The sequence below is a fragment of the Ichthyophthirius multifiliis genome (genome assembly GCF_000220395.1).
Source record: "Ichthyophthirius multifiliis unplaced genomic scaffold scaff_1120509250595, whole genome shotgun sequence".
NCBI lineage: Eukaryota > Ciliophora > Oligohymenophorea > Hymenostomatida > Ichthyophthirius > Ichthyophthirius multifiliis.
In genome coordinates, this window is record NW_004086603.1 from 1658 (window position 1) to 25744 (window position 24087).

A 24087-nucleotide genomic window follows, 5' to 3' on the forward strand; every position below is an offset into this window, starting at 1 on the left:
TGATTTTTTTTTTTATTGATAAATTGATTTTATATTTGTTTTTATAACTTTTAAATTACTTAATTATCAAATTTATCTATTTAAATAAAAAAAAATATTTAAGTATTTAAAAATAACTTATTTATTAAATTATTTATATATATATATTAATAATATATAAATTATATTTTATAATATTAAGTAATATATAATATACAAATAAAAAATATTAATTCTTTTTATATATAAATATATTATTTTTTATAATATATATATATTCAATTATTTTTAATAATTTTTACCATTAAATTTAAATAAAGTTATTTCTAATTATTTAAATTTGTTTGGAATTTTTAATATTTATTACTTAACAAATAAAAAAAAACATATAATTTAAAAATAAAAAAAAAATTTAAATCTAAAATAAAAACTATAAGATAAAATAAATATAAAAATTAAAAAAATGAGAAGATATTCAATTTCCCACAATGGTGAATACTAAATAAATCAAACTAATACATATAATAATCAGTAGTTAATGCCAGCTTTAATCGATTCTACTAACCTTAACTAACGAACCATTACTTACTAAAATTAGAATTTATTAAATGGAAGCATTTAATATGTCTAATAACCATCTTAAATTAAGTCAGTAGTATATTACAAAAGTAGATCTCCTTCATGGCATTACACTTAAAACTCTGAAGTTTCTTCAGCAGTAATTCCAATAACTCAAACTGTTGTCCCTGTATAAAGAATATAGACTTATTAATAACCTGTTTTAACTTAACCTATACCTGTTTTTATACTAGAATAATCTTCTTAGTAAATTCAAGTATAACCTCCTTAATAAATTCAAATATAAGAAAGATTTATAGAAAAACCTATATATATTTAATCTGATAATTCTTAGTAAATTTAAATTCTTACTGAGAAAATTAGAATGTAACAAAAATAATAATTTAAATATATATTTATATATATTTTTTTTTTACATATAAAAAAAATAGTCTAGAATCATCAAATGAATAATTAAACATTGAAAATTAAAGATTAAGAGGTATTGAGCCTGAAAAAACGGTGGAAAAATAAATACAATATGTAGAAAATAACGAAAAATTAGTTTCTTTATAAAAAAAAATCTAAATATTATAATAATAACTAATTAATGTATAAAATTAACAATAAGATGACTAAAAAGTAAAAAGAAATCAAAGAAGCTAAGATAATTAAGAATTACAAAGAATTATATAAGAAAATGATTAACTTAAATTAGAATTAAGTAAACATTAAGCTTAATAATCTTCTTTAAATCTTTAATTTGATAGATTTAATTCTGATATTGAGTAAAAGAATAACGAAATAAAATAACTATTATTAAAAATAAAAAATTTAAATCAAAAACTTAACAGAAGTACTGAAATAAATGCCAACTCTTCAGAATAACAAGGAAAAATATCACTTTTAAACCAAGAAATTGATAGATTGAAAACTTAATTAAGGTATTTTTTTTTTTTATAAAATAAAAATATAAATATAAAGAAATTCTTAAGACTCTAATAATTAAGAATTAATAAGATCAAGAGAATAAATTTTAATAAAATAAAAAGAAATTGACAACTTAAGAGTTTAAATAATTAATATAAATGCTTTGCAATTAAAAAAAAACGAATATGATACGAAATTTTCTGAATTAGGACAAGAAATTGAAAAATTAACATTTTTAGTTAAATAAAAATCTGATGAAAATACAAGTTTGTAAATAAGAATAGGTTCTATGGAAAATAAAATTAAAGAATCTGAACATAATACTATTCTTTTGGCAAATAAAGAAAACGAATTGAACAAATTAAGGAGTGAAATTTCTAATTATTAGATAAATTTTACCCAAATAGATACTTCTAAGTAGGAGATTTCCAGATTAAACAGCTTAATTGGTTTTAGGGACAAAGAAGTTTAAGATCTTAGGTCAAAAATTATTTAATTAGAATAATAAAATACACTTAGTGCCAGTTATTAGTTTAAAATTCAAGAATATGAAAATACTAATTAACAATTAAAAAGAAGAATTGATGAATTAATGTAATAATTAAGTTCTCATTCAGATGAAAGAGTGAAAAGAACAAAAAAAGAAAACGAAAATATTGCCTTGGAACAAAAAATAGTTCAATTGAATTAAACACTAGAAATTTAATAAAGAAAAATAACTGCATTAGAATAAGAAATAAACTAATATAGAAATAAAATTTCCGAAATAGAAAATAATGGAAAATAAATATTAACATATGAGACTAAAATTTAATAATTATAAAAATAAACGGAAAATCTAAATACATTATTAAGCAATAAAGAAAACGAAATTAAACAATTAAGATTCGAAATCAGTAATTATTCAATTTAAATTAACTCTACTAATGTTTCTAAGTAAGAGTTAGATAGATTATAGGATTTATTAAGTATTAAAGATAGGGAGTTGTAAGATTATAGGCAAAAAATTCTAGTTTTAGAAAATAATTCAAAACAAAATGCTTATTATGAGAGTAGAATTTCTCAATTGACGAGTTAAGTTGAAAATTTAAATGTTCTTTTGGGTAATAAAGATAGTGAGTTGAAAGATTATTAAATTAAAATAAGTTCTTTTGAAAGTTATAAGTAGGAAGTTTAAAGATTAAGTGATCTTTTATAAATTAAAGAAAGAGAAAATAATGAATTGAGGAATAAAATTTCAAGTTGTGATTAATAAAGTTTATAAGTCAATATTTTTTAGAGTAAAATTTAAGGATATGAGTATGAAAATTAATAATTAAGGAAAAAAATAGAAGAACTAAATACATAAATAGGAGAATTAACATCTGATAGAGTCTAAAAATCGAAAATGGAAGCCGAGTATCATATTTTAGAAGACAAAATAGCCTAATTGACATAATCTAATGAATTTTATATGGGAAAAACACGATAATATGAATAAGATATTAATTAATAAAGAATAAAAATCTACGAACTAGAAAATTTAGGCAATTAAATTTCTTAATATGAAAGTAGAATTTAATATTTAATGTAATAAAATGAAAGCTTGTAAAATTAAATTTAAAGTAAAGAAAAAGAAATAAACTCACTTAATGCAGATATAAATAAATATTAAATACAAATTAATCAAATAGGAAATTCGAAATATGAAATTTAGAGAAATTAAGAACTTCTTTAAATGAAAGAAACAGAAAATAAGGATTTGAGAAGATAAATAGGAGAAATGGAAATTAAAATAAGATAAATAATCATTTATGAAAATTAAATTAATTAATTAGTATAATAAGAAAAAGATTTATAAAATACAAATATATAATTAAGAAATAAAATAGAATAATTAAATTTATAAATATAAGAAAATAGTAATAATGATATAATTAAAAGAAGTAAATAAAATAATGAAGTGGATTAAAAAAATAGATATATTTAAGAATTAGAAGATAAAATAAAATTAATTTTAAATTAAAATGAATAGTTATTAATTTAAATTTAAAGGTAATAATACATTAATATATATATAAATATATATATATATAAATTTAATATATATATATATATATTATTTATATATATTTTTATATATATATCTAATTATATATATTTTTTATAATATATTATATTTTCTTAAAAAATAAACTAGATATGAATCTTAAATTAATAATTTAAATGAACAATTATCTTTAATATCTACATAGGATTAAAATTTACTTAATTTAAAATAATAAAACGATAATTTACTTGATAAAATAAATCATTAAGATGCCTTAATAGAATCTCTTTAAACTAAAATATAAAGTTAACCTTAAGAAGATGATGAAAATCACGATAAACTATAAAATAGCAAAATAAATTATAGTAGAGAAATAAAAATCTTAAGTCCTCCCCCTGAAATCGTAATTTAAAAACACAGCGTATTAATAACCCAACCCTAAAGCTTTATTGTTTAATAACCGACACAGGTAATTGTTCAATAATAAAAACCTAAAATTATATAATAAGTAGTCTAAAAATCACCATAAACGATAGTTTTCTAATAATAATAACCTTAAAGTGTAATTGTATAATAATAATAACCACAAGCTTTAGTCGTATAATAATAACATTAATCTGTTCTATTATAATAATAATTGCCTTAAAGTGTAGTTTTGTAATAATAATAATAATAATAACCTCAAACTGTTTTATTATAATAGCCTTAAAGTGTAATTTTATAATCATAACCTCAAACTGTTATATTATAATAATAGTAGCCTTAAAGTGTTATTTTATAATAATAACAAGCTTAAAGTATAATGACTTAAAATCATTAAAATTTTATTTATTAATAATAATTAAGAAACATGAATATTTAATAATAACATGGTTAATTTACATTATAAAGTCCTTAAAGTTTTATTACTAAAACTTCGCCTTCAAATAGTATTTAGTAATTCTTTGTTGGATCTTCTTAAAATATGGATGGTCAATAAAATTAGGGTATTAGTTATACTTCGCCTGAATAAATTAGATAAATTGCATAATGATTATTAAAATTTACAGGAAATAGATAATATGTGAACATTAATTTTTGATTGTATTATATATATTATTTAAAATAAAATTAGATATTATTTATTTTTTTTATTATATTTTATTTCATAAAAAAATAAAATTTAGATATATTATAATAATGTTTTATTTTATTTTTTTCAGACATTTTTTATTATTTTTTGTAAAGATTTTTCAGTTAATTAATTTTTTTAATAAAATAAAAATATATATTATTAATATAAATATATAATTTAATTATTTTTATTTATATTATTATATATATATATATATTTTTTTTTAAAAAAAAATTCTGCTCTATAAACATTTAAAAAAAAAAAAAAAAGAATTTAAATTAATATAAATAATAATAAAAAAAAAAATATTAAATTTAAACAGAAAAATAGTATAATTAAAATAATGAGAAAAGAAAAGTCATCTATCACTATTTTATAGAAACTATTAATTTTTTTTATTATAATAATTATTCTTTCTATTATAATTTTTACTTTCCTATTTCTTTGTGTTTTTTTGAATTTTATAATATCTTTAATAGTATTTAATTTATATATTTATATTTTATAAAATTTTAAAAAAATATTTAAGATAATGCTAATAGGATTTATTTTAATAATAAAAGTAATTATAAACATAGCTTTGTTTCCTGGTTCTTTTAAATTTTTCAAAATCTAAAACGAAATTAGCTTTAATTAATATTTTGAAAAAATTTTTTATTTAAAATTAAATTTGTTAAAAGATATAATAATAAAATTAAATGCAAAAGACTATTTGTTTATTTAATGTTTAAAAATGTAAGATTTTATTTCGATTTTCAGTTTCATATAAAATTAAGTTAAATTGTTTAACAAAATGAAAGATAAATATAAACTCAATAATATACAAAATCAGATATTTTAAAATGTTATTACGTTATAAGAATTACTAATAAATACCCATATTAAATCATAATAAGATGAATCTTCAAATAATATTTATTATTTTCTATAATATCCCACTAAATTATAATAACTAATTCAATAAAGTATTAAGAAAAAATTTATATATAAAATAAATAAATTATTAATAGAATAAAAAACATCTATAGACGATTAATAATAAGTGAATTTAATAATTGAAAAAATAAATACAATATTAGTAAAAAGCAAATACAAATTATTTTAATAATATAAAAAATTATAAAAAGAATCAATTTTATAAACTAAACTAAAAATAAAGTATACCTAAATTATTATTAAATAGATTCAAAATAAAAAAATATGCTTCATTAAATCTAGTAATAAATAAATAAAAAAAAAAAAATATAAATAAATATATATATATATATATATATATATATATATATTTATATATTTATTTACTTAATTTTTTATTTTATAAAAATTTAAAGATGAAATCATAATTAGAAATAACATTTAAAACTAAGCATATTCCATTATATTCAAAAGATAAAAAAAAAATAGATTGGTATTTTTTTTTATAAAATATTTTAATAAGAAAATCATAGTATGATAATATACATTGATAATTTTAATGAATTAGACTAAAATAAAAAAATTATAATATATTGTAATCCAAATGCAGGGTACTATCAAACTCTTTTTTATGATGTAAAGCTATTACTACATTTTTTAAAAAAATATTAAAAATACAGAGTCAATGGATAGATTTCTACATTAAAAATGAAATAAACTTATTAGTCTGGAATTATAGAGGTTATGGTTATTCAGAAGGTACACCTAGCCCCTAAAAGCTATTTGAAGATTGTGAAAATATAATAAAATATCTACGTGATATTGAAAAAATGAATAAAATAGGTATCCATGGATAAAGTTTAGGTGGAATGATTGCATGTAATTTAGCTTTTAAATAAAAATTGGACTTTTTATTAACAGATCGAACTTTTTCGAGTATATAAGATATAGCATATTTTGGAATAAGCAAATGGACAAAATATATTTTAAAATTTTTTTTAAATTTTAATTTTTAATCTCCTAAATTTTACAAAGAGGCTACCTGTTATAAACTACTTGCATATGATCCAAATGACAATATTATTCCTTATATGGCCTCTCTTAAAAACGGTGTTTCTTAATATATTATAAACAGTTATAAAATTGATTTTTAAGGAAATTTATAGTAAGATTTATAAAAAGGGAATTATTAAGAAAGTTTTTTAAAAAAATGCGATTTTTAAGAATTCTTTTAGGCTTTAAGTAGAATTAGTATTATGATTAAATTAGTAGTCGATGTGAACAACAAATACAATATCTATAAAGAATATAATAAAGATACTTAATAAATTACATCAATTATTAGTGATAATAAAGAAGGGATTTTAGTTTAAGATTAAGATAGCTCATAGGCGTCTTATTTAGTGAAAACTGATTAAAATTATTTTAATAAAATTACGGAAAATTGTAAAAGAAATAAAACTTTATAATAGTTTATAGAGTAAATTTTTAATATTTTGTTAACTTTGGATATTGGAGGAATTAATTTACTTGATGTGTTTTATAAACATTAAGATTTTGCAGAATAAACGCTATAAGTAAATACTTTTTTTAAAAAAAACTATCTATATATAAATTTTATTTTTTATTTTTTTTAAGTAATTTTTTATAAATTTAATTGTATGGGGTTATTAATAGCCTTTAAATTAAAAAAGTTAAGATTCAGATAATAATATGAAAAATACGATTGTATTTTTTTTTTATTTTTTAAATAATATTTTTTTTATTTTATTTTTTTATAAAATAAAAGGAAAAACTAAAAGTTTTTTATAAAAAAGTTAAAAATTTAATAAATAATTAATAATATTATTAGTAAAATTTCAACGAGATTTAATAAAATGTATTTTTTATATTATATTAATAATATTATTATTATTTTTAGATTTTAATTGACCTTTAATTAATAGAGAAATATATTAAATATTTTAAAAAAAATATGAATAACCTTTTGAAATCAAAATAATTTTAAAATAGTGGAGATGATGAGACTCAATAATAATTAACTTTTTAAAATTCAAAAGGAGAATTATTACTTTTATAATGTGGCCATAACGGAAAATATTCAAACTATGAACTTTAAATTTATCTATAGCATTTAAAATAATCTAAATTTATAAATTGAAATAATTATATAATATATTAAATTTTAATAAAATATATATATATATATTAATTTTTTTTTTATATAATTTTATTTTCAAACTTTATTTTTTTTAGATATTTATATTTTATGAAAAATTAAATATGTATTTAAAATTTTTAAATTAAAAAAATAACAATAATTATTTGTTATAATTTTTATTTCAAATGAAAAAATAATTACAATCTCAAAATCAATTAATTGGTATTTTAGACTAAATAAATACTTAAGGAACAATAGATATTTAATATTTAAGGTTTTTTTTAAATATAATATATGTTAATTTAAAAAAAAAAAAACTAGAACATTAATATGTGAATGCTTAAAAGTTATATATTTAATAAATTTATAAAATATGGTTATATATATAGAATAATTATATATTTTAAAAAGCTAAATAACATATATGATACATTAATTGAAATTCTAGACGAAATACAAATACAAACCGATTCTCATGCCTAATTAAATATATAAACATTATTTTAAATTTTAGAATCTGATTAATTTAGGTATAGGCTAATACCTTTTTTAGAAAATAGAAATAATTTAATAAATATTAAAATTGTAATTAACTCTATATGTATTCTAAAAAGAGGACTTTTAAAGTAAAAAAACATAATATAAATATATAATTATTAAACAAGAATTAAAGATATTCAAGATGCACTAGCTTTTTTTTAATTAAAAGAAAATGAATTAGAATCATAAGGATTGCCTTTAAATATTTCTATAATAAACCACTTACTTCGTGTTTTTATTTAAAAAAAAAATATATATATATATTTTTTAATTAATATTTATGTTTTTACAGTAAATAAATAAAACTATTTCTAATTTAGTTTTGAAGTAATGGATTAGAATTTTCGAAGGAAGTTTATAAGTTCAACAATAGATTTAAGCCTATGAATTTTTATACTTATTATGTAATTGTTTTGATAGAAAAGAAATAGTAAATTTATATTTCTTTTTAATTTTTTTTTATTAAAAAAATAGGTAAATCAAACTTTTAAAATCAATTTTGATGTCTTAAATAAAATATATTAGTTTTTATTTATTTTTTTATATTTTTAATATAGGCAGTTGATTCATAAATAAAATAAAATTAAAATAAAATTTAAGCTTTTTTGAAAAAAGATTACGATCCAAGCAAGATAAAAATTTTGGGAAACTTTAGAGATAAAAAATAAAATAATTCAGTTAAAAATTCAACTTTTACAAATCATTCACCAAATTAAAGTTAAACGAAAAAATAATCAATTTGTTTAAATTTAAGAAATTCTGGATATAAATAAAATATTAAGTATGAAATATATAAAAAAGATAATTATATAAAATAATAAAAAAAAAAAAATGAATATATGAAATGTAAAATATAAATATATATATATAAATATTTATTTAATAATATAAAAAGGTAGTTTAAGAACCATTCTTAATTTAGATTGTTAAAGAAATAAAGATTAGTCATATTTAAAATAAATTTAAACTTTATTAACATAAAAATAAAACTATAAAATAATGGAATAAACAAAAAATGAAATAAATAATTAAAAAAATAAAGATATATAAAATTAATAACTTAACTAATAAAAATAAAAAAAATAAACATTAAAATATTTACTAAAAAGTTAAAATTTTATAAAAAGAATTAAATCTTTAAGCTTAAAAAAAAATACAAATAAAACTATAAATATGAAATAATTAATATAAAATACAAGTTAAAAATAAAAAATTAGTTAAAAAATCATAAGAAATAAAAGCATTTAAAAATTAAAAAATAATTATTAAGAAAATAAATAATATAAAGTAAATATATAGATATATATTAGATATATATATAAATATATATTATATATATATATTTATATTTTTATATATTTATATTTTTTTTTGTATTTATATAAAGAATTCTATTAACTATCTTAATTAAGTTATTAATCAATTAGAAAATGAGTTTTATTAAAAAAACTAAAATTAAAACAAAAAATTATTTCTTCCTTATGGACATTCCAATAAAATAAATTATACAATTAATCATCCTATTATAAGGATCAATTGAAATTATATAAAAACTTTTTTTGTTATTTAATATATTTATTTTAATAATTAAAAATTAATTTTTATTTAATATATTTTTTTAATAAAAAAATTTTATTTTATATTTTACTAGAAAATAATTAATATTTTTTTTACCTATATATTATAATAATTTTAACAAACATATTTAAATGTTTTTAAATAAAAAATTAGTAAAAGTTTATATAGAAATTTGTTAAAATTGCGAAAATCATTAATGGTGTACTAAACATGACTCTTAAAAATACATAAATATATATAATTAGACTAAATCTGCTATATAATAATTAAATTCAGAAATAATTGTATAAAAAAATCCATAAGGGCATACTCCATAGTTAGGTTCTTTTGAAATATACTGTAACGAAATTCTTATTTTTTCTAAAATAAAATACGGTATTTTTCCTTAACCTTCAGCAATCGCAAATTTAATTAAAGATTTTTCAAAAGATTTATAAAATGGTTAAAGTTTAAATTAATATAAAATCGATTTTGAAAATAATATAAATCAAAATATATATCGTTTTTGTTCCCCTAAAAAAAGAAAATTTAAGTTAATTTTGATTAATAAAATTTAAGTATTAGAGGAAGAACTGCTTATTTTACTGGAAATGGAAATTGCCTTGGATAATATAAATACATAATTTCAAGTTCTTTTGGATAAGGTAAAAGATAATCACCATCTCCAAATAAAGTTCCTTAATATAATTTATGAAAAATTATTATATTTTTATCCTTATATATTTAGAATTGTTTATAAGATTATTTTTATGATTTTATTTTATTTTTTTCATTAAAAAAAATTATTTATATTTTTACATATTTTTTTTTTTTTTTTATTCTTATTATAATTAATATTCATATTTGTATGTTTTTTATTTTCTAAATATAATTTGTTTCTATTTTTTTTTTTATTTTTTTTCATTTTTTTTAATCATTTTCTATAATTTTATCATTTTCTTAATTATTATCACTATGAATAATAGAAGAATTTAATTTTCTTTTTAATTCATATCTAGATTAAATGAGTCTTTCTTTATTATAATATTATTCATTTTCGATATGCTAATCATCTTTAATTTAATTAGCCATATTAACAATCGAATTCTATTCACATTTATTTAAATTATTAGCTTTTTTCTTAAATTCGGCTCCAATACTTATCAATATCATTTCTTCTTCAGAAATCTTATTATTTTATTAAATTTTGTTTTCTTATAAATCATTACTACTTTCTTTTTATTTTTTATTTAAAAAAAAATTATAAAAAAAAAATACAATTTTTAAATGGCATAGGTGGCTATTTATCAACAACTCCAAAAAATGAAATCAGCTTTTCATCTTTTTTAATATCAAACTAAAAACTTTTGCATTTTTTTGCATTTTTATCAGTACCTACCATTATATAATTGCCTCTAGAAGATACAATTCTCAAATACTCAATACTAACTAAATTACAATGTCCTGAAATACTGGCAATATATTCATTGCCTTTTAATTTTAAATCTGCAGTTTATAAATTTTCTAAAGAAGAAGGCATAAAGCAATCAACAATTTATTTTTCGCCATTTTTTAATTTATATTAAACATTCATACCTACAATTAAAAAATCAGACCACCAAAAGCTTATTTTATAAATTTAATAATCGTTTCTTAATTCAATACTATTATCCCAAGATCGGGCTGTCTCAGTTCCTATATGTAATCCTTTTTGCTCTCTTCTTATTTCTTTATTAGAAGCTATTGCACGTTTACAGTATTCGTATTCATTTCCTATTGGTTATAGAGCATTATGCTTTGTGTGTCTTTTTACTTTATTTATTTCTATTACATACATATTTAAAACCTTTATAATTTTTAAAAATATTTTTATATTTTAATTTGTTGTTTTTTTATATATACTTTTTCTTTTTCTTTAATATCCTTTTATAGTTTTTAGTTTGTTTCATATATTTGTTTTTATTATTTTTAAAGATCTTCAATTTCTTTTTTAGCTTATTTTTCAAGTTCAAATTTTTGTTCACGTTTTTTTATTATTATTTCTTATAATTATTTAAAAGTGGATTCATTTACCTATATAATAATATATTATTATAAATTATTAATTAAAATAATAAGTATATATAAAAATATAAATAAATATAAAAAAAATCTAAATATAAATATATATAATAAAAATAAATAAAAATAAAGTTTATATAAATTTTCAAATAAAAATAGATAATTATAATTTATAAAAATATAATTTAAAGTATAAAATTATATAATTATATAATTGTATTTATATATATAATAATATATATATATATATATATTAATTTATATATTTTAATAAAAATTTTATTATTTATATTTTATAAAAAATGAATTACTTCAATTTTACCGTTTTTTTCAATTTTGGATTTTTCAATTTATTCATTTTTATAAGCCTTTTATTTATGATTCATTCTAATTATATCTTAAAGATCATCTGCTCTAGTTTAATTTAGACTAAAAGAAACTCCTACTTTATCACAAACTTCTTTATGCTTTTATTCAATTCTGACTAAATAATCGCATTATTTAGTCATGTCTTTTTCTAATTATCTTTCTTCTTTTTTTATTTATCTTTACTTTTCCTTTAATGCATATATTTCTTATTGTAGTTTTTATATTTCTAAATCTCCTTCTTTTTCAGCTAATATTCCTTCATTTTCAATTTTTATTTTTTCCATAATTAAATTGTCTCTCTAAATTTATTTTATTTATTATTCTTTTAATCTTAACTCATTTTACATATCAACAATTCTTTTTTTATAAAAAATATAAAATAATTATTTAAAAATAAAATTAACCTTTTTTTATTTGGATTATTAGCTAATTTATCTTCTATTTGCTTTAATTAATATTAAGCTTAAGTTAATTTCATATACATTATTTCTAAATCCTTTTTATTAGGATCGTCTTTGGTATTTTTTTTTTTTATAAAAAATAAATAAATAAAAGTAGATTATTTTACATTCTTTTTTTATTTATTTTTTAGTCTGTAAAGCATCTAACTTTTCCTAAAGATTTATTTAAAGTATTTTTATTTTATTTTTTAAATCTTCGTTATTTTTATTTAATCTAAAACATGTATCATAACTTGTTTATTTATATTATATATATTTTGTTTATATAGATATAATAATACTTATATTTAAATTCTTTAACTGATTTGCTACAATTTTAACAATTGTTTATAACCTTGTTAGCAGCCTCTTCATCATCTTCTTCTTGACTATCCTAAGTTGTATTTATATTTGGATTATTATTATTTTATGAAATTTAAATATCTTATGTCTATGAATTTTAATCTTAATGATCTTATTATTAATTAACTTAAGTAGTATTATTTTAATTTTATTCTTCGACGTGTTAATTAATTTATTGATTATGTTAGCTATTCATATTTATTTATTTTTGAAAAAATGAAAATAAAATAAAGTCTATTTTAAAATATATATTATTTTAATATATTTAAATTTTTTTTTTTTTTTTCTTAAATATTTAATGTTTAATATTATTAAATTAATATTTTTTTTTATTATATAAATAAAAATATGATATAATGTAACTTTTTAGAAAAAAAATAAAAAAAAATAATATAATTAAAGTGTATTTTTTTTTCCATAAATAATATATTTTATTTAATAATTATATATTAAAATAAATTTAGTTTTTATTCCACTAAATAAAATAAATAAAAATAAAATATTAACATTGAAAATAAATAAAAAATAAAAAAAATGATTTAAACAGATACTGAAATTAATAAAAGTAAAAAATCAAATATTTATTTAAAATAAAAAAATTAACTAAAGGACATATAAATAACACTTAATCACCTTATAATAACGGTATAAAAGAAAATAATTATGTAAAACCTTCTTTAATAAGTTCAGATATATTTTATCCTTAAAAAGATCAGCTAATAACCCCAAAAAATGCAAATTTATCAAGGTAACAAACAATAAAAATATTAATATAATTGATTATATATATATACATATTTATATTTATATATACATATTTTTATATAAAATATTTTACTTATTTTTTTCTTAATATATATAAAAAAGTACTTTTGTAAAAACTCCTTTAAAGTCTGAAATACATTCAAACACAAAAGAATAAAGAAATTTAATTAATTATAAAGAATACCTAAATAAAATAAATTAGACTTAAATTCCTTTAAAAAATTATTAATCTGATTAAAAAACTAAAAAAGAATTAGCTAAAAATTCTAAAGCAAATTATGATTTTGAAGATAAAAAAAGCTAATATTCAACCACTTCATCAAATATGAAATAATATAATTCGAATAAAAATAAAGAATATGAATAGTCAGTTAAATCTAATTTATATAGCTAATAATCAAAGACAAGTAGTAATAATTTTAAGTTATTTAATAATAGAAATACAATAAATAAATAAGATTTTAAATCTTTCAAAAATATAAATTAAAATACTCCTCAAAAGAATAATGAATATGAAAGTTTTAAGGATAATTTATCTAAATCATCATATATAAGTGAAATAGTGTGTGTAAATTGTGTGAATAAATTTTTAGTTGATGATAAATAGAATAAGAAGATTAAAGATAAATTAAAGGAAAAATATGAAAGTGAGTAAATTTAAAAAAACTCTGAAATAAATGGCTAAGAATATGTATTTATATAAACAAAAATTTAAAGAATAGTTTTTTAATGAAATACAATAATAAATTTAAACAAATTAAATAAAGAAATAAAATGATAAAATAAAAGAAATAAATAACTAAAAATAAGAAATAAAAATAAAATTAGAAGAAGAAAGGATATTCAATTTATAAAGACAAGAAAAATTAAAATATAATTAATAACTTATTAAAAATGAACTAGATAATTAAATAAAAATTAAAAAATATTAACAAATGAAAGAATAAGAATTAAGAAATAAAGAAATTTAGGAAATATAAGCTAAATGCAATAATGATAAGCAATTAGGCGAAGAAAGAGCAATCTTAAAAAATAAAGAATAATAATAATATAGAAATGAAATAGAATAATTATTAAAAATTAAAGAATAAATTAAATAAAACGATAAAGAATAATAAAAAAAATAAGAATAATATGAAATTAATTAATTAAATAAAAAAGAAAAAGAAGTAAATAAATAATATATATATATATATATATATTATATATATTATATATTTTTTAAATTTTATATTTTACATATATTTATATTTATAGTTTAATGATAATTTGATAAAAAAAAGATAAAATATATAATAGTAATTTAAACTTCATCTTAATGATTTTGAAAATGCCAGAAAATAAAAACAAGTAATAAAAATATAAATACACATAATAATTATTTAAATATTTAAAAAAAAATTATAAAAGAAAGAAATTTAAGAAGAATAATGTAAATAATAATTATACTTTAAATAATTAGAATAAGAATAATATAATTTGATTTTTTAAAGAGAATTAATGAAATAATAATATTTACATGAAATTACTAATTAAGTCTAATAAGATAATGCCATTAAAATAAATAAAAATATACGCGATAAAGCAGAAGATGCTAAATATTTAAAATAATTAAATTAAAGCTATTAAAAAGAATAAGAAATCGCTCTTTTAAATCTAAAAGATTGTAATAATTGCCATTATAAATATCCTTATAATTAATTTTAGAAAATTAGACATAAACGTAATAAAAGTTGATTTTTTTTTCTAATATAATAATAATAAAATATGTTTGTGAATTTTTTTTTATTTTCCATTATATTTTATTAATAAATAAATTTTTAAATTTATATCATTTATTATAAATATTATTATAATTATAAATTTAATTATAATTTTTTTATGACAATTTTTTTTTTCTATTTATAATTCATATATGCATTAAATTAGATATAATTTATTATTTAAAAAAAAAATTAAATTTATCAAAAAACATATTTTATAAAAAATCGAATATAGCATGATTAAACATTTAAACAAAATCTAATCCAATTCTTTAAACAAATAATTCTGCTTTAATTTTTCTGCTACAAATACTCCCTACGATGTAATAGTAATAGGAGGAGGCCCAGGAGGTTAAACAAAAAAAACACATATATATATTATTTTGTTTCAAATTAAAAATATATATAAAAATAGGATATGTTGCTGCAATAAAAGCTGCACAATTAGGTTTGAAAACTGCATGTATAGAAAAAAGAGGAGCTTTAGGAGGCACTTGTTTGAATGTCGGTTGTATTCCCTCAAAAGCTCTCCTTAACATATCTTAAAAATACTTTGATTCAATCCACAAATTTGCCGACTTCGGTATTGAAGCTAAAGGTGTAAAAGTAAACTGGGGTAGAAAAATAAAATAATACCTATAAATATATATAAATTTTCAAATATAAATATAGGAAAAGTACAATAAAAGAAGGACAGTATAGTAACTGGTTTAACAGGTGGAATCGAATATTTATTCAAGAAAAATAAAGTAGATTACATAAAAGGTTATGGAAAACTTCTTGATAAGAATACTATAAATGTTGATTTAGTAAATAATTAAGGGTAATAAAAATTATCCTCTAAAAACATCATCATAGCTACAGGATCAGAACCTACTCCTTTTCCCGGTTTAGAATTTGACGAAAAAACAATTGTTTCTTCTACAGGAGCACTTTCACTTCCTGTAATTCCCGAAAAACTTATAGTCATTGGGGCTGGTGTTATTGGATTAGAAATGGGTTCTGTATATTAAAGATTAGGGACTAAAGTGACCGTAATTGAGTATGCAGATTAAATATGTCCTTTCTTAGATAATGAAATCGCTAAAGCTTTCCATAAAACCTTAACTAAATATGGATTGGAAATTCTTACAGGACATAAAGTCACAGGAGGCTAAAATAAAGGAACCAATGGAATTGTCAATGTCGAACCAGTAAAAGGAGGAGAATCTAAAAGTTTGTCTGCTAACCATATTTTAGTAGCTACTGGAAGAAAACCATTTGTAAAAGGTTTAAATGCACAAGAAATCGGTATTGAATTTGATAATAAGGGAAGAATAGTCACAAATAATTTACTTTAGACTAATATTCCTAATATTTATGCAATTGGAGATGTTGTTGCAGGACCTATGTTAGCCCATAAAGGAGAAGAAGAAGGAATTGCGGCAGTTGAGAATATAGCAGGAAAAGGAGGACATGTTGATTATGATGCAATTCCTAATGTTATTTATACTCACCCTGAAATTGCTTGGGTAGGAAAAAATGAATAGGAACTTATTAAATCTGGTTTTTATTTTTATTTAAATCTTTGTTTATATTTTAAAATAAGGTATCAAGTTTAATAAAGGAGTTTTCCCTATGACAGCTAATTCAAGAGCAAAGGCTAATAATGATTTTGATGGATTAATTAAGGTTTTGACAGAAATAAATACAGATAAAATACTTGGAGTACATATTATGGGAGATTAGGCTGGTGAGTTGATTTCAGAAGCTGTTTTAGGAATTTCTTATGGGGCATCAGCTGAGGATATTGGAAAAACTTGCCATGCACATCCTACTTTATCAGAAGCTTTAAAAGAAGCCTGTATGGGAGCTTATGATAAACCTATTCATATGTGATGAAATATTTTTAATTGATTTTTATTTTTACAGAAATTTAATTTTTATATATATATATATTTTTATTTTTTTTAAATATTTATAGTCCGCTAATAAAATAAATTTAATAAGTATTTATTTTAATATAATAATATATAGATTTAAATTTTTAAAAACACTATAATGAATTTCTTTTTCTTGAAATCTTAGTTTATTTAATAATAAAATAAAAATATTTTATACAAAATATTAAAAAAAAAAAATACAATAATAATATATATAAATAATTATTAATAAATTATATCCTATTTATATATTCAAGAAAATATAAATAAATACTAATTCACTTTTATTTATAAATGCTAATAAAACAAAATAAAAATAAAATATACATTACTAAAAACTATTATAATTTTTAATCATATTTTAACATAATTTTTATTTATAAACTTTTTATTCAATATTTATTTCCCTATTATTAATATATTTACTTAATAAGTATTATAAAAACTAATACTTACCTAAATTTCAAATTATTAAAATATATACTACTAACTAAATATTATTATAAACGCTGATTTTTTAGCTTTCGAATTTTTAATAGTATAAACTCTACTGATTCAATATTAAAAAATTGCAAATAAAATATATTTGGAAATTTTTCTTACAAACAAAAGATTTATTGATGCTAGAATTATTATCTACTAAAATATTCCTTTTTAAAAAATGCGAAAAGTAAATTGAAAAAAATACTTATTTTTAAATATAGGTAAAATTTAAGAGTAGATTTAAATATAATAACAATATATTTAATTACACTTATCTATATTTAAGTATTTATTAAATGCTCCTGTATTGAAATATATAAATATAGAAAATTATTATTATATATTTAATTAAGTAGATTAATATAATAATTTAAAAAAAATATACAAAAAAGACTATGAACTTAATTATTTTCAATTCGTATCTCATTATTGTATTAAAAAATTGATTGGGTATTATTTCTGAATAAAAATGTTACAGATAAGTTTATTTTTTAATTCACAGATCATATAAGCCATTTGTACGATTAAGATTTATCTAATTCTTATTATTTGTAAAGTATTTTAAAATATAGAGAAATTAAAAATGCTGGGGTATTATTATGATTTAAATTATACCAAAATTTATATTTTTGTCTCTCTATTATGGAAATTTTATAATTTTTTGTGAGCTTTTTAATTTACCTTTATTTTTAAGGGGGGAGGGAGGGGGTTAACTTGTAGAATTTTTGTTCTCATATGATTTTGGAATTAGTAGCTATTTGAAATAATACTATATAAATTTCATTTTATAAATATTTTTTTTTTAAATAAAAATAAAGGTATAATAAAAAAAATTGTTCCAAATAAATTTTAATTTCCTTATTCAAATATCAAAATCACAAAGAACAAATTCTAAATTTTATTTAAGATAAAGAAAAAAAATAAAATATTAAATTAAAGTTTTTAAGAAATGTTTTATTTATATAAAACTTTAAAATATATTTAAAAGTTAAAAAATATATAATACGCATTTAAATTTTATGGCTATTAATTTAATTACAAATAAAAAAATATATAAAATATAAATTTAATAAAAACTTAAAAATTTTAATAAATAAATATAAAAAAAATAAGATAATTTTTGATATTAAACAATTTTAATTAAAATAAATAAAAATATAGCCAATAACCTTTTTTGATAAAAAAGATTTTATAATTTTTTAATTAAAAAAAAAAGACTTTTTTTCTAAAATTATAATTCTAAATAAGTTTTTTTTTAAAAAAAAAACTAAAATTAAAATTATAATTTTCAAAATGATTCTTCTATTGACCGAAAAGATAAAATCAGCAAATTTAATTAAAATCATTTAAAAATAAGTAAGTCTGCTAATTTTATTTAATTGGAAAAAATTAAGTAAAAATAAACTAAAACAGTTATATTATATCATTAAAAATATAAATAAATTTTAAGAAATAGATTTTTTATGTAAAAAATAACAATATAATATAAATAATAATTAATATACTTAAATAAAAATATAATACATCCTTTATTTATAGAACTTTAATTTATTATTTATAATAATTTTTTTTTTTTTCTTAGTATATAGAAAATTCAAATTTACAAAAAAAATAAAAAAATAACTTTTAATAATTTATATCAATATAATAAAATATTTTGTATATTTATTTTAATTTAACAAATAAAACAAATCATTCTTTTCCTTTTTTTCTAACACCCTCACTTGTTTTTTACACATTTCTATTACTTTCACTAGTAATTATATTTTTTCTAAAGAACCCTTCTGACGTAGAAGCCCTTAATCCAAAAGTAGGAACTATAAAAGGTGTATATATAAGTCTATCTCTTGGTTTATATTTATTAGCTCCAATAGAAGTAATTAAATCTTTTTCTGAAGGCCTATGTACTTAGAATTTTTCAGATATAGTATTTCCACTTCCCATTCCATAATGTGTTTTACCCCATTCTTATTATTTTGAGATTTAAATATTAAATTCATCAATTGGCGAGATTTTTTTTTATTTCAAAGAAATTTCTTAAAATTATTATTATTTTTACTATATATTTGGTTAGCTATTTTCTTCAAAACTATCATCCATTTTTTAAGTGAAAGTTTCATATATTTTCGCCGAATTAATTTTTATGCTTCCATTTTTACTAACCTGATCATATTTTTCCTATAAATTTGTTTATTTCTAACTTTTCAAAAGCATATTATTCTCAACATTTTCCCTTTCAAAATTATTAGTATTTTTATACTATTATTAATCGTTTTTTATACCTCTATTAAAACCACCATTTTTAATCAGTTCCTCATATTAGCTTTTCCCCATTCTTACCTTATTTACACCTGAAGTCAAAGATTACATATCTACAGTATTTGGGCGAGGTCCTGTTCTTTATCTTCCATCAAAAGTAAGTGTAACTCCTGTGCTGAGTCCTATATTATCAAGTATAGGAGGGGGAAGTGTATTTAGTTTTGCAAATTCTTTTTCTTGGTCAGGCGTTTTTTTAAGTTTTTAGATTTCTGGAAGGTTATTATTTTAAGCTTTTTTTTTCTTTTAGGGAACTTTAGGAGGTTTAGGTTCTTCTTTGAATGTATATTCTATTGCATATGCATGTGGAGGTAATTTGTGTATTTTTATTTTATTTACAGATAATAAATCACCATTAAAATCATATGTAAAACCCGAAGCTTTATTTTCTTTTTAGAATTTATTATATTTTTATTATTCAACTAAAATCATTGCCTTATATATATATATATATAAATATAATATATATATATATATATATATATTTATTATTTGTATATATATATTTAAGAAATTACTTTTCTTTTCATTTCCTCTTGTCTTATTTTTTCTTCTTTTTCTTTTTTTTAATTCTCTTTATTTAATCTAAGTTTTTCCTCAGTAATTGAAAAATTTAAATTTTCTGTCAAATCAATAGGAGTTGGTATCATATTGTTATTATTTTTTGGTTCTTAATCTTACATTTTTTTATGATAGCCACCTCCTATAGAACTTGCTTTGCTCGAAATTCGTTTTGATTATGCATCTTGTGCCTTCGATAGTGGTAATCCTGAAACTTTAGATATTTTATATTAGTTCATTTTATTTTAATAAAATTAAATATACTTTATTCATTTTCTTCATCTTTATATATTGTATTTATAATCACTCTAGCCCTAAGCCAAGTATCTGGAATTAATTAATTCGGTTCTTAATCTTCTATTAGACCTTCATTTTGATAATCATATTTTTAAGTATCTGGTTATGCTAAAGAAATAGATAATTAATTTTCAACCATTGCTAATGATTTTTTAAAGGAAAATTCAGGTAATTATCTATTTAAATGATTTTCTTGAGCCTTTTTGATAGTATTATTAAATACTTTTTTGAATGTTTCTTGCGCACTAATTATTGAATCTCGATTATGTATAAATACATTTTGTGTAAATTTTGTAGTATATAAATTTTTCATATTTAAAATATTCACATCATAATCATCGAAATCGTCATACATATTGTTAATTGCTATTGTATCTTCGGAAATTGATTGATTTTTGTAATTCTATCTTCTTTATTACACACTACTCATTTTTATTATTATTATTTTTATTTTTTAAATTAAATTCAATAAATTTTAAATATAAATATATATATATATATATATAATATTTAATATATTGTCTAATTTTTGGGAAAAAAATCATCTTATTTCCTTATTTTTCATTATTATATTAATTATCATATAAAGCTTTAAATACTTATTATATTTATGCCTTTAAATATTATAATTAATGTATTTAAAATATCATTAGAGAGAAATATTACGACCCTAATCACTAACATACACTCTTAGATTTCCCCCAAAAAAATGTTTTTTATTAAAAACGATTACTTAATATGATTATTAATATTATGATTCTCCTCTAAATAATATAAAATCTTTGTTAGCCAAAGCATTATCCACGACTTTTTTCAAAATTCAACTTAAATATACGGAAAATACTTCTAAATAATATCATTAAACCAATTAAAAAGTTTCAGAACACTCGTTAAAATAAAGAACTCGAAATTCAATTTATGTGTAAACTAGAAAAACACAATCTGATCTGGTTTTCCCAGAAGTATAAAAGACGGTAAAAATGTCACTTCGGAGTATATTTTGTGAATTTCCACTTTTGTAAATTAGTCTGATTCAATTATTTTCTTTGAAAATTTAAGCTTTTTTGTTTTTTTTTTAATGGAGTTTTTTCTATTTATATTTGTCAATCAATTTTATCAAATTATAAGCCATCTTTAATTTCTTTACTTTAAAGATAATGAATAATCTGGATATAAAGATAGAAGATATATATGAATTATACAATACTAAAGAAATATTCTTGGGAGTCGAAATATTTGGGTAATAGTCGATTAAAAAAGCATTTGTCATATCATAAAAAGTCCATAATTCTCTATTATTATTCATATACGGCAATAAGGTTTGAGGCTTTTAATCACAAACTGATATTAACGGCTGTTTAGTAGACTTAGTCGTTTATAATTATATAAAAATAAATATTTTGTTGATTATAACATATTATTATAGTTATTTTTTTGATTTAAATTTATAACATATTAAATACTTTTAAATTACTAATAATTAATATATAAAATAAATTTAAAAAATATTATTTGTAATATATTATATAAATTTTAATATTTATTATATATCATTTTTATTATAAGATATTTTTATTTATTTTAGAATTAAAAAATGATTTGTAAAAATATATATCCATTTTTTTAAATTAAGGCATTAAGAACGACAAAATTAAAAAAAAGTAATATTAATTTTGCTACTATAATGCCAATATTAAATAAAAATAGCAAAAAAAACAACTTAATATTAATATTATATATATTATAATATGTAAATATTGTTTTTTAGCACAAAAGTATATATTGTCATAATATATTTTAGTTTTATTTAAAAAAAAAATATATTCAAGCAAACATTTATCTAATTATTATTATACGAAAGAATAATTTAAAAATATGTTTAATATATGATAAAATAAAAAAAAATTATAATATTTTAAAATGTATAGTATTTAAAAGTTAAAAATTAACAAGTTTTTTTATATTATAATTATAAAATTTATAAAATATAATATAAAGAATTGATTAATATTAATCTAAAAACAAATAAAAAACTAATTTGCTTATTTTATTTAAAGAAAAATAGTTTAATAGTAACAATACATACATATATATATATATATATATATATATATATATATATATATATATATATATTTATATTAATCTATATTTATATTAAAATATATAATATAATTTAATTATATACAAATTTTTTAAATTAATTTATTCAATAAATATATAAAAAATTGCAATTTTTAAATTAAAATAAAAATTTTATGCATAACAAATTCATATATTTACTTTTTTGTAATAAAAAGAATAAAATATATGAATTAAAATTTTCGATTACTATTAAATTTTTTAATAGATATATTATAATTTGTTATTGCATTTAAAATCATATTAATATATTTACTTAAAAGAATATTTGTATTTTATATTTGTAATATAAAAATAATATAATTAATTTGCATTAAAATGAAAATATGATAAAATATAATTAAAAAAAGAGATTAAACAAATAGATAATAGAAAATGAATAAAAAATTTATACAATAAATATTTTTAAAAATAAAATATAAATTAGATAAATAAGAATAAATATAAATTAATATAAAAACAAATTTTTTTTAATAAATAATAAATAAATTTAAAAAAAAAATAATATTATTTTTAATTTTTAAAATAAAATATAATATAAATATAAATAAGTGATTTATATTTAAATAATTTTGAAATATATATATATATATATATATATATATATTAATTTATAAATATATATATTAATTTAATTTTATATTTTAATATTTTTATTTTATATATTTTTAAATTTTAAAGTAATATTATTTTATAAATTTTGCAAAAATGTTTCAATAAATTTTAAATTATATAAATAAGACTATTTTATTTATGCTTTAAGTTAAATTTATTCAAAAAATAAATATTTATGGATATTTTCTATATTTGATATAAAAAAAA

The 24087-nt window shown here is 16.8% G+C and overlaps 5 protein-coding genes across 5 annotated transcripts, besides 52 other annotated features; 3 read left to right on the forward strand and 2 right to left on the reverse strand. All coding sequences in view use genetic code 6, as the record gives it.

Moving 5' to 3' along the window:
• The first annotated feature begins 135 nt into the window (after window positions 1–135).
• Window positions 136–194: a microsatellite.
• Window positions 138–190: a microsatellite.
• Window positions 195–203: 9 nt separating the features above from the next.
• Window positions 204–270: a microsatellite.
• Window positions 221–275: a microsatellite.
• Window positions 276–351: 76 nt separating this feature from the next.
• Window positions 352–409: a microsatellite.
• Window positions 370–409: a microsatellite.
• A 126-nt stretch (window positions 410–535) lies between these two features.
• On the forward strand, window positions 536–1482 carry IMG5_084070 (hypothetical protein). The gene is made up of 2 exons (XM_004036344.1): window positions 536–924; window positions 990–1482. The coding sequence occupies exons 1-2, from the start codon at window positions 588–590 to the stop codon at window positions 1466–1468; spliced, it is 816 nt and encodes a 271-aa protein (XP_004036392.1). The 5' UTR covers window positions 536–587; the 3' UTR covers window positions 1469–1482.
• A 2033-nt stretch (window positions 1483–3515) lies between these two features.
• Window positions 3516–3607: a microsatellite.
• Window positions 3608–4165: 558 nt separating this feature from the next.
• Window positions 4166–4284: a microsatellite.
• Window positions 4186–4282: a microsatellite.
• Window positions 4196–4282: a microsatellite.
• Window positions 4201–4295: a microsatellite.
• Window positions 4296–5013: 718 nt separating this feature from the next.
• Window positions 5014–5051: a microsatellite.
• An 801-nt stretch (window positions 5052–5852) lies between these two features.
• Window positions 5853–5904: a microsatellite.
• A 1352-nt stretch (window positions 5905–7256) lies between these two features.
• Window positions 7257–7310: a microsatellite.
• Window positions 7311–7729: 419 nt separating this feature from the next.
• Window positions 7730–7762: a microsatellite.
• A 1552-nt stretch (window positions 7763–9314) lies between these two features.
• Window positions 9315–9360: a microsatellite.
• Window positions 9316–9353: a microsatellite.
• A 157-nt stretch (window positions 9361–9517) lies between the features above and the next one.
• Window positions 9518–9569: a microsatellite.
• Window positions 9518–9585: a microsatellite.
• Window positions 9518–9591: a microsatellite.
• Window positions 9563–9595: a microsatellite.
• A 146-nt stretch (window positions 9596–9741) lies between these two features.
• Window positions 9742–13212, reverse strand: IMG5_084080 (hypothetical protein; the record flags this gene model as incomplete). The annotated part of the gene is made up of 6 exons (XM_004036345.1): window positions 9742–9746; window positions 11179–11629; window positions 11686–11856; window positions 12156–12570; window positions 12956–13047; window positions 13144–13212. 6 exons carry the CDS (start codon window positions 13210–13212, stop codon window positions 9742–9744), a joined length of 1203 nt encoding a protein of 400 aa, XP_004036393.1.
• Window positions 10602–10704: a microsatellite.
• Window positions 10712–10756: a microsatellite.
• Window positions 11891–11975: a microsatellite.
• Window positions 11892–11973: a microsatellite.
• Window positions 11911–11975: a microsatellite.
• Window positions 11997–12055: a microsatellite.
• Window positions 12009–12093: a microsatellite.
• Window positions 12052–12093: a microsatellite.
• Window positions 12066–12110: a microsatellite.
• Window positions 12106–12154: a microsatellite.
• Window positions 12355–12394: a microsatellite.
• Window positions 13213–13550: 338 nt separating the features above from the next.
• On the forward strand, window positions 13551–15603 carry IMG5_084090 (hypothetical protein; the record flags this gene model as incomplete). The annotated part of the gene is made up of 5 exons (XM_004036346.1): window positions 13551–13581; window positions 13626–13764; window positions 13884–14472; window positions 15039–15131; window positions 15244–15603. The coding sequence occupies 5 exons, from the start codon at window positions 13551–13553 to the stop codon at window positions 15262–15264; spliced, it is 873 nt and encodes a 290-aa protein (XP_004036394.1). The 3' UTR covers window positions 15265–15603.
• Window positions 13820–13852: a microsatellite.
• Window positions 14513–14580: a microsatellite.
• Window positions 14536–14606: a microsatellite.
• Window positions 14807–14916: a microsatellite.
• Window positions 14810–14899: a microsatellite.
• Window positions 14962–14999: a microsatellite.
• Window positions 15604–15618: 15 nt separating the features above from the next.
• Window positions 15619–15657: a microsatellite.
• Window positions 15658–15780: 123 nt separating this feature from the next.
• On the forward strand, window positions 15781–17533 carry IMG5_084100 (hypothetical protein; the record flags this gene model as incomplete). The annotated part of the gene is made up of 4 exons (XM_004036347.1): window positions 15781–15895; window positions 15960–16160; window positions 16217–17089; window positions 17133–17533. The coding sequence occupies 4 exons, from the start codon at window positions 15781–15783 to the stop codon at window positions 17420–17422; spliced, it is 1479 nt and encodes a 492-aa protein (XP_004036395.1). The 3' UTR covers window positions 17423–17533.
• Window positions 17459–17506: a microsatellite.
• A 1886-nt stretch (window positions 17534–19419) lies between the features above and the next one.
• Window positions 19420–19453: a microsatellite.
• Window positions 19427–19472: a microsatellite.
• Window positions 19473–19641: 169 nt separating this feature from the next.
• Window positions 19642–21553, reverse strand: IMG5_084110 (hypothetical protein; the record flags this gene model as incomplete). Its single annotated transcript, XM_004036348.1, has 3 exons — window positions 19642–20700; window positions 20784–21034; window positions 21091–21553. 3 exons carry the CDS (start codon window positions 21551–21553, stop codon window positions 19642–19644), a joined length of 1773 nt encoding a protein of 590 aa, XP_004036396.1.
• Window positions 20703–20771: a microsatellite.
• Window positions 21554–21601: 48 nt separating the features above from the next.
• Window positions 21602–21642: a microsatellite.
• Window positions 21643–22633: 991 nt separating this feature from the next.
• Window positions 22634–22673: a microsatellite.
• Window positions 22663–22700: a microsatellite.
• A 509-nt stretch (window positions 22701–23209) lies between these two features.
• Window positions 23210–23297: a microsatellite.
• A 404-nt stretch (window positions 23298–23701) lies between these two features.
• Window positions 23702–23783: a microsatellite.
• Window positions 23784–23840: 57 nt separating this feature from the next.
• Window positions 23841–23899: a microsatellite.
• Window positions 23843–23892: a microsatellite.
• Window positions 23864–23931: a microsatellite.
• Window positions 23896–23936: a microsatellite.
• Window positions 23937–24087: the final 151 nt, after the last annotated feature.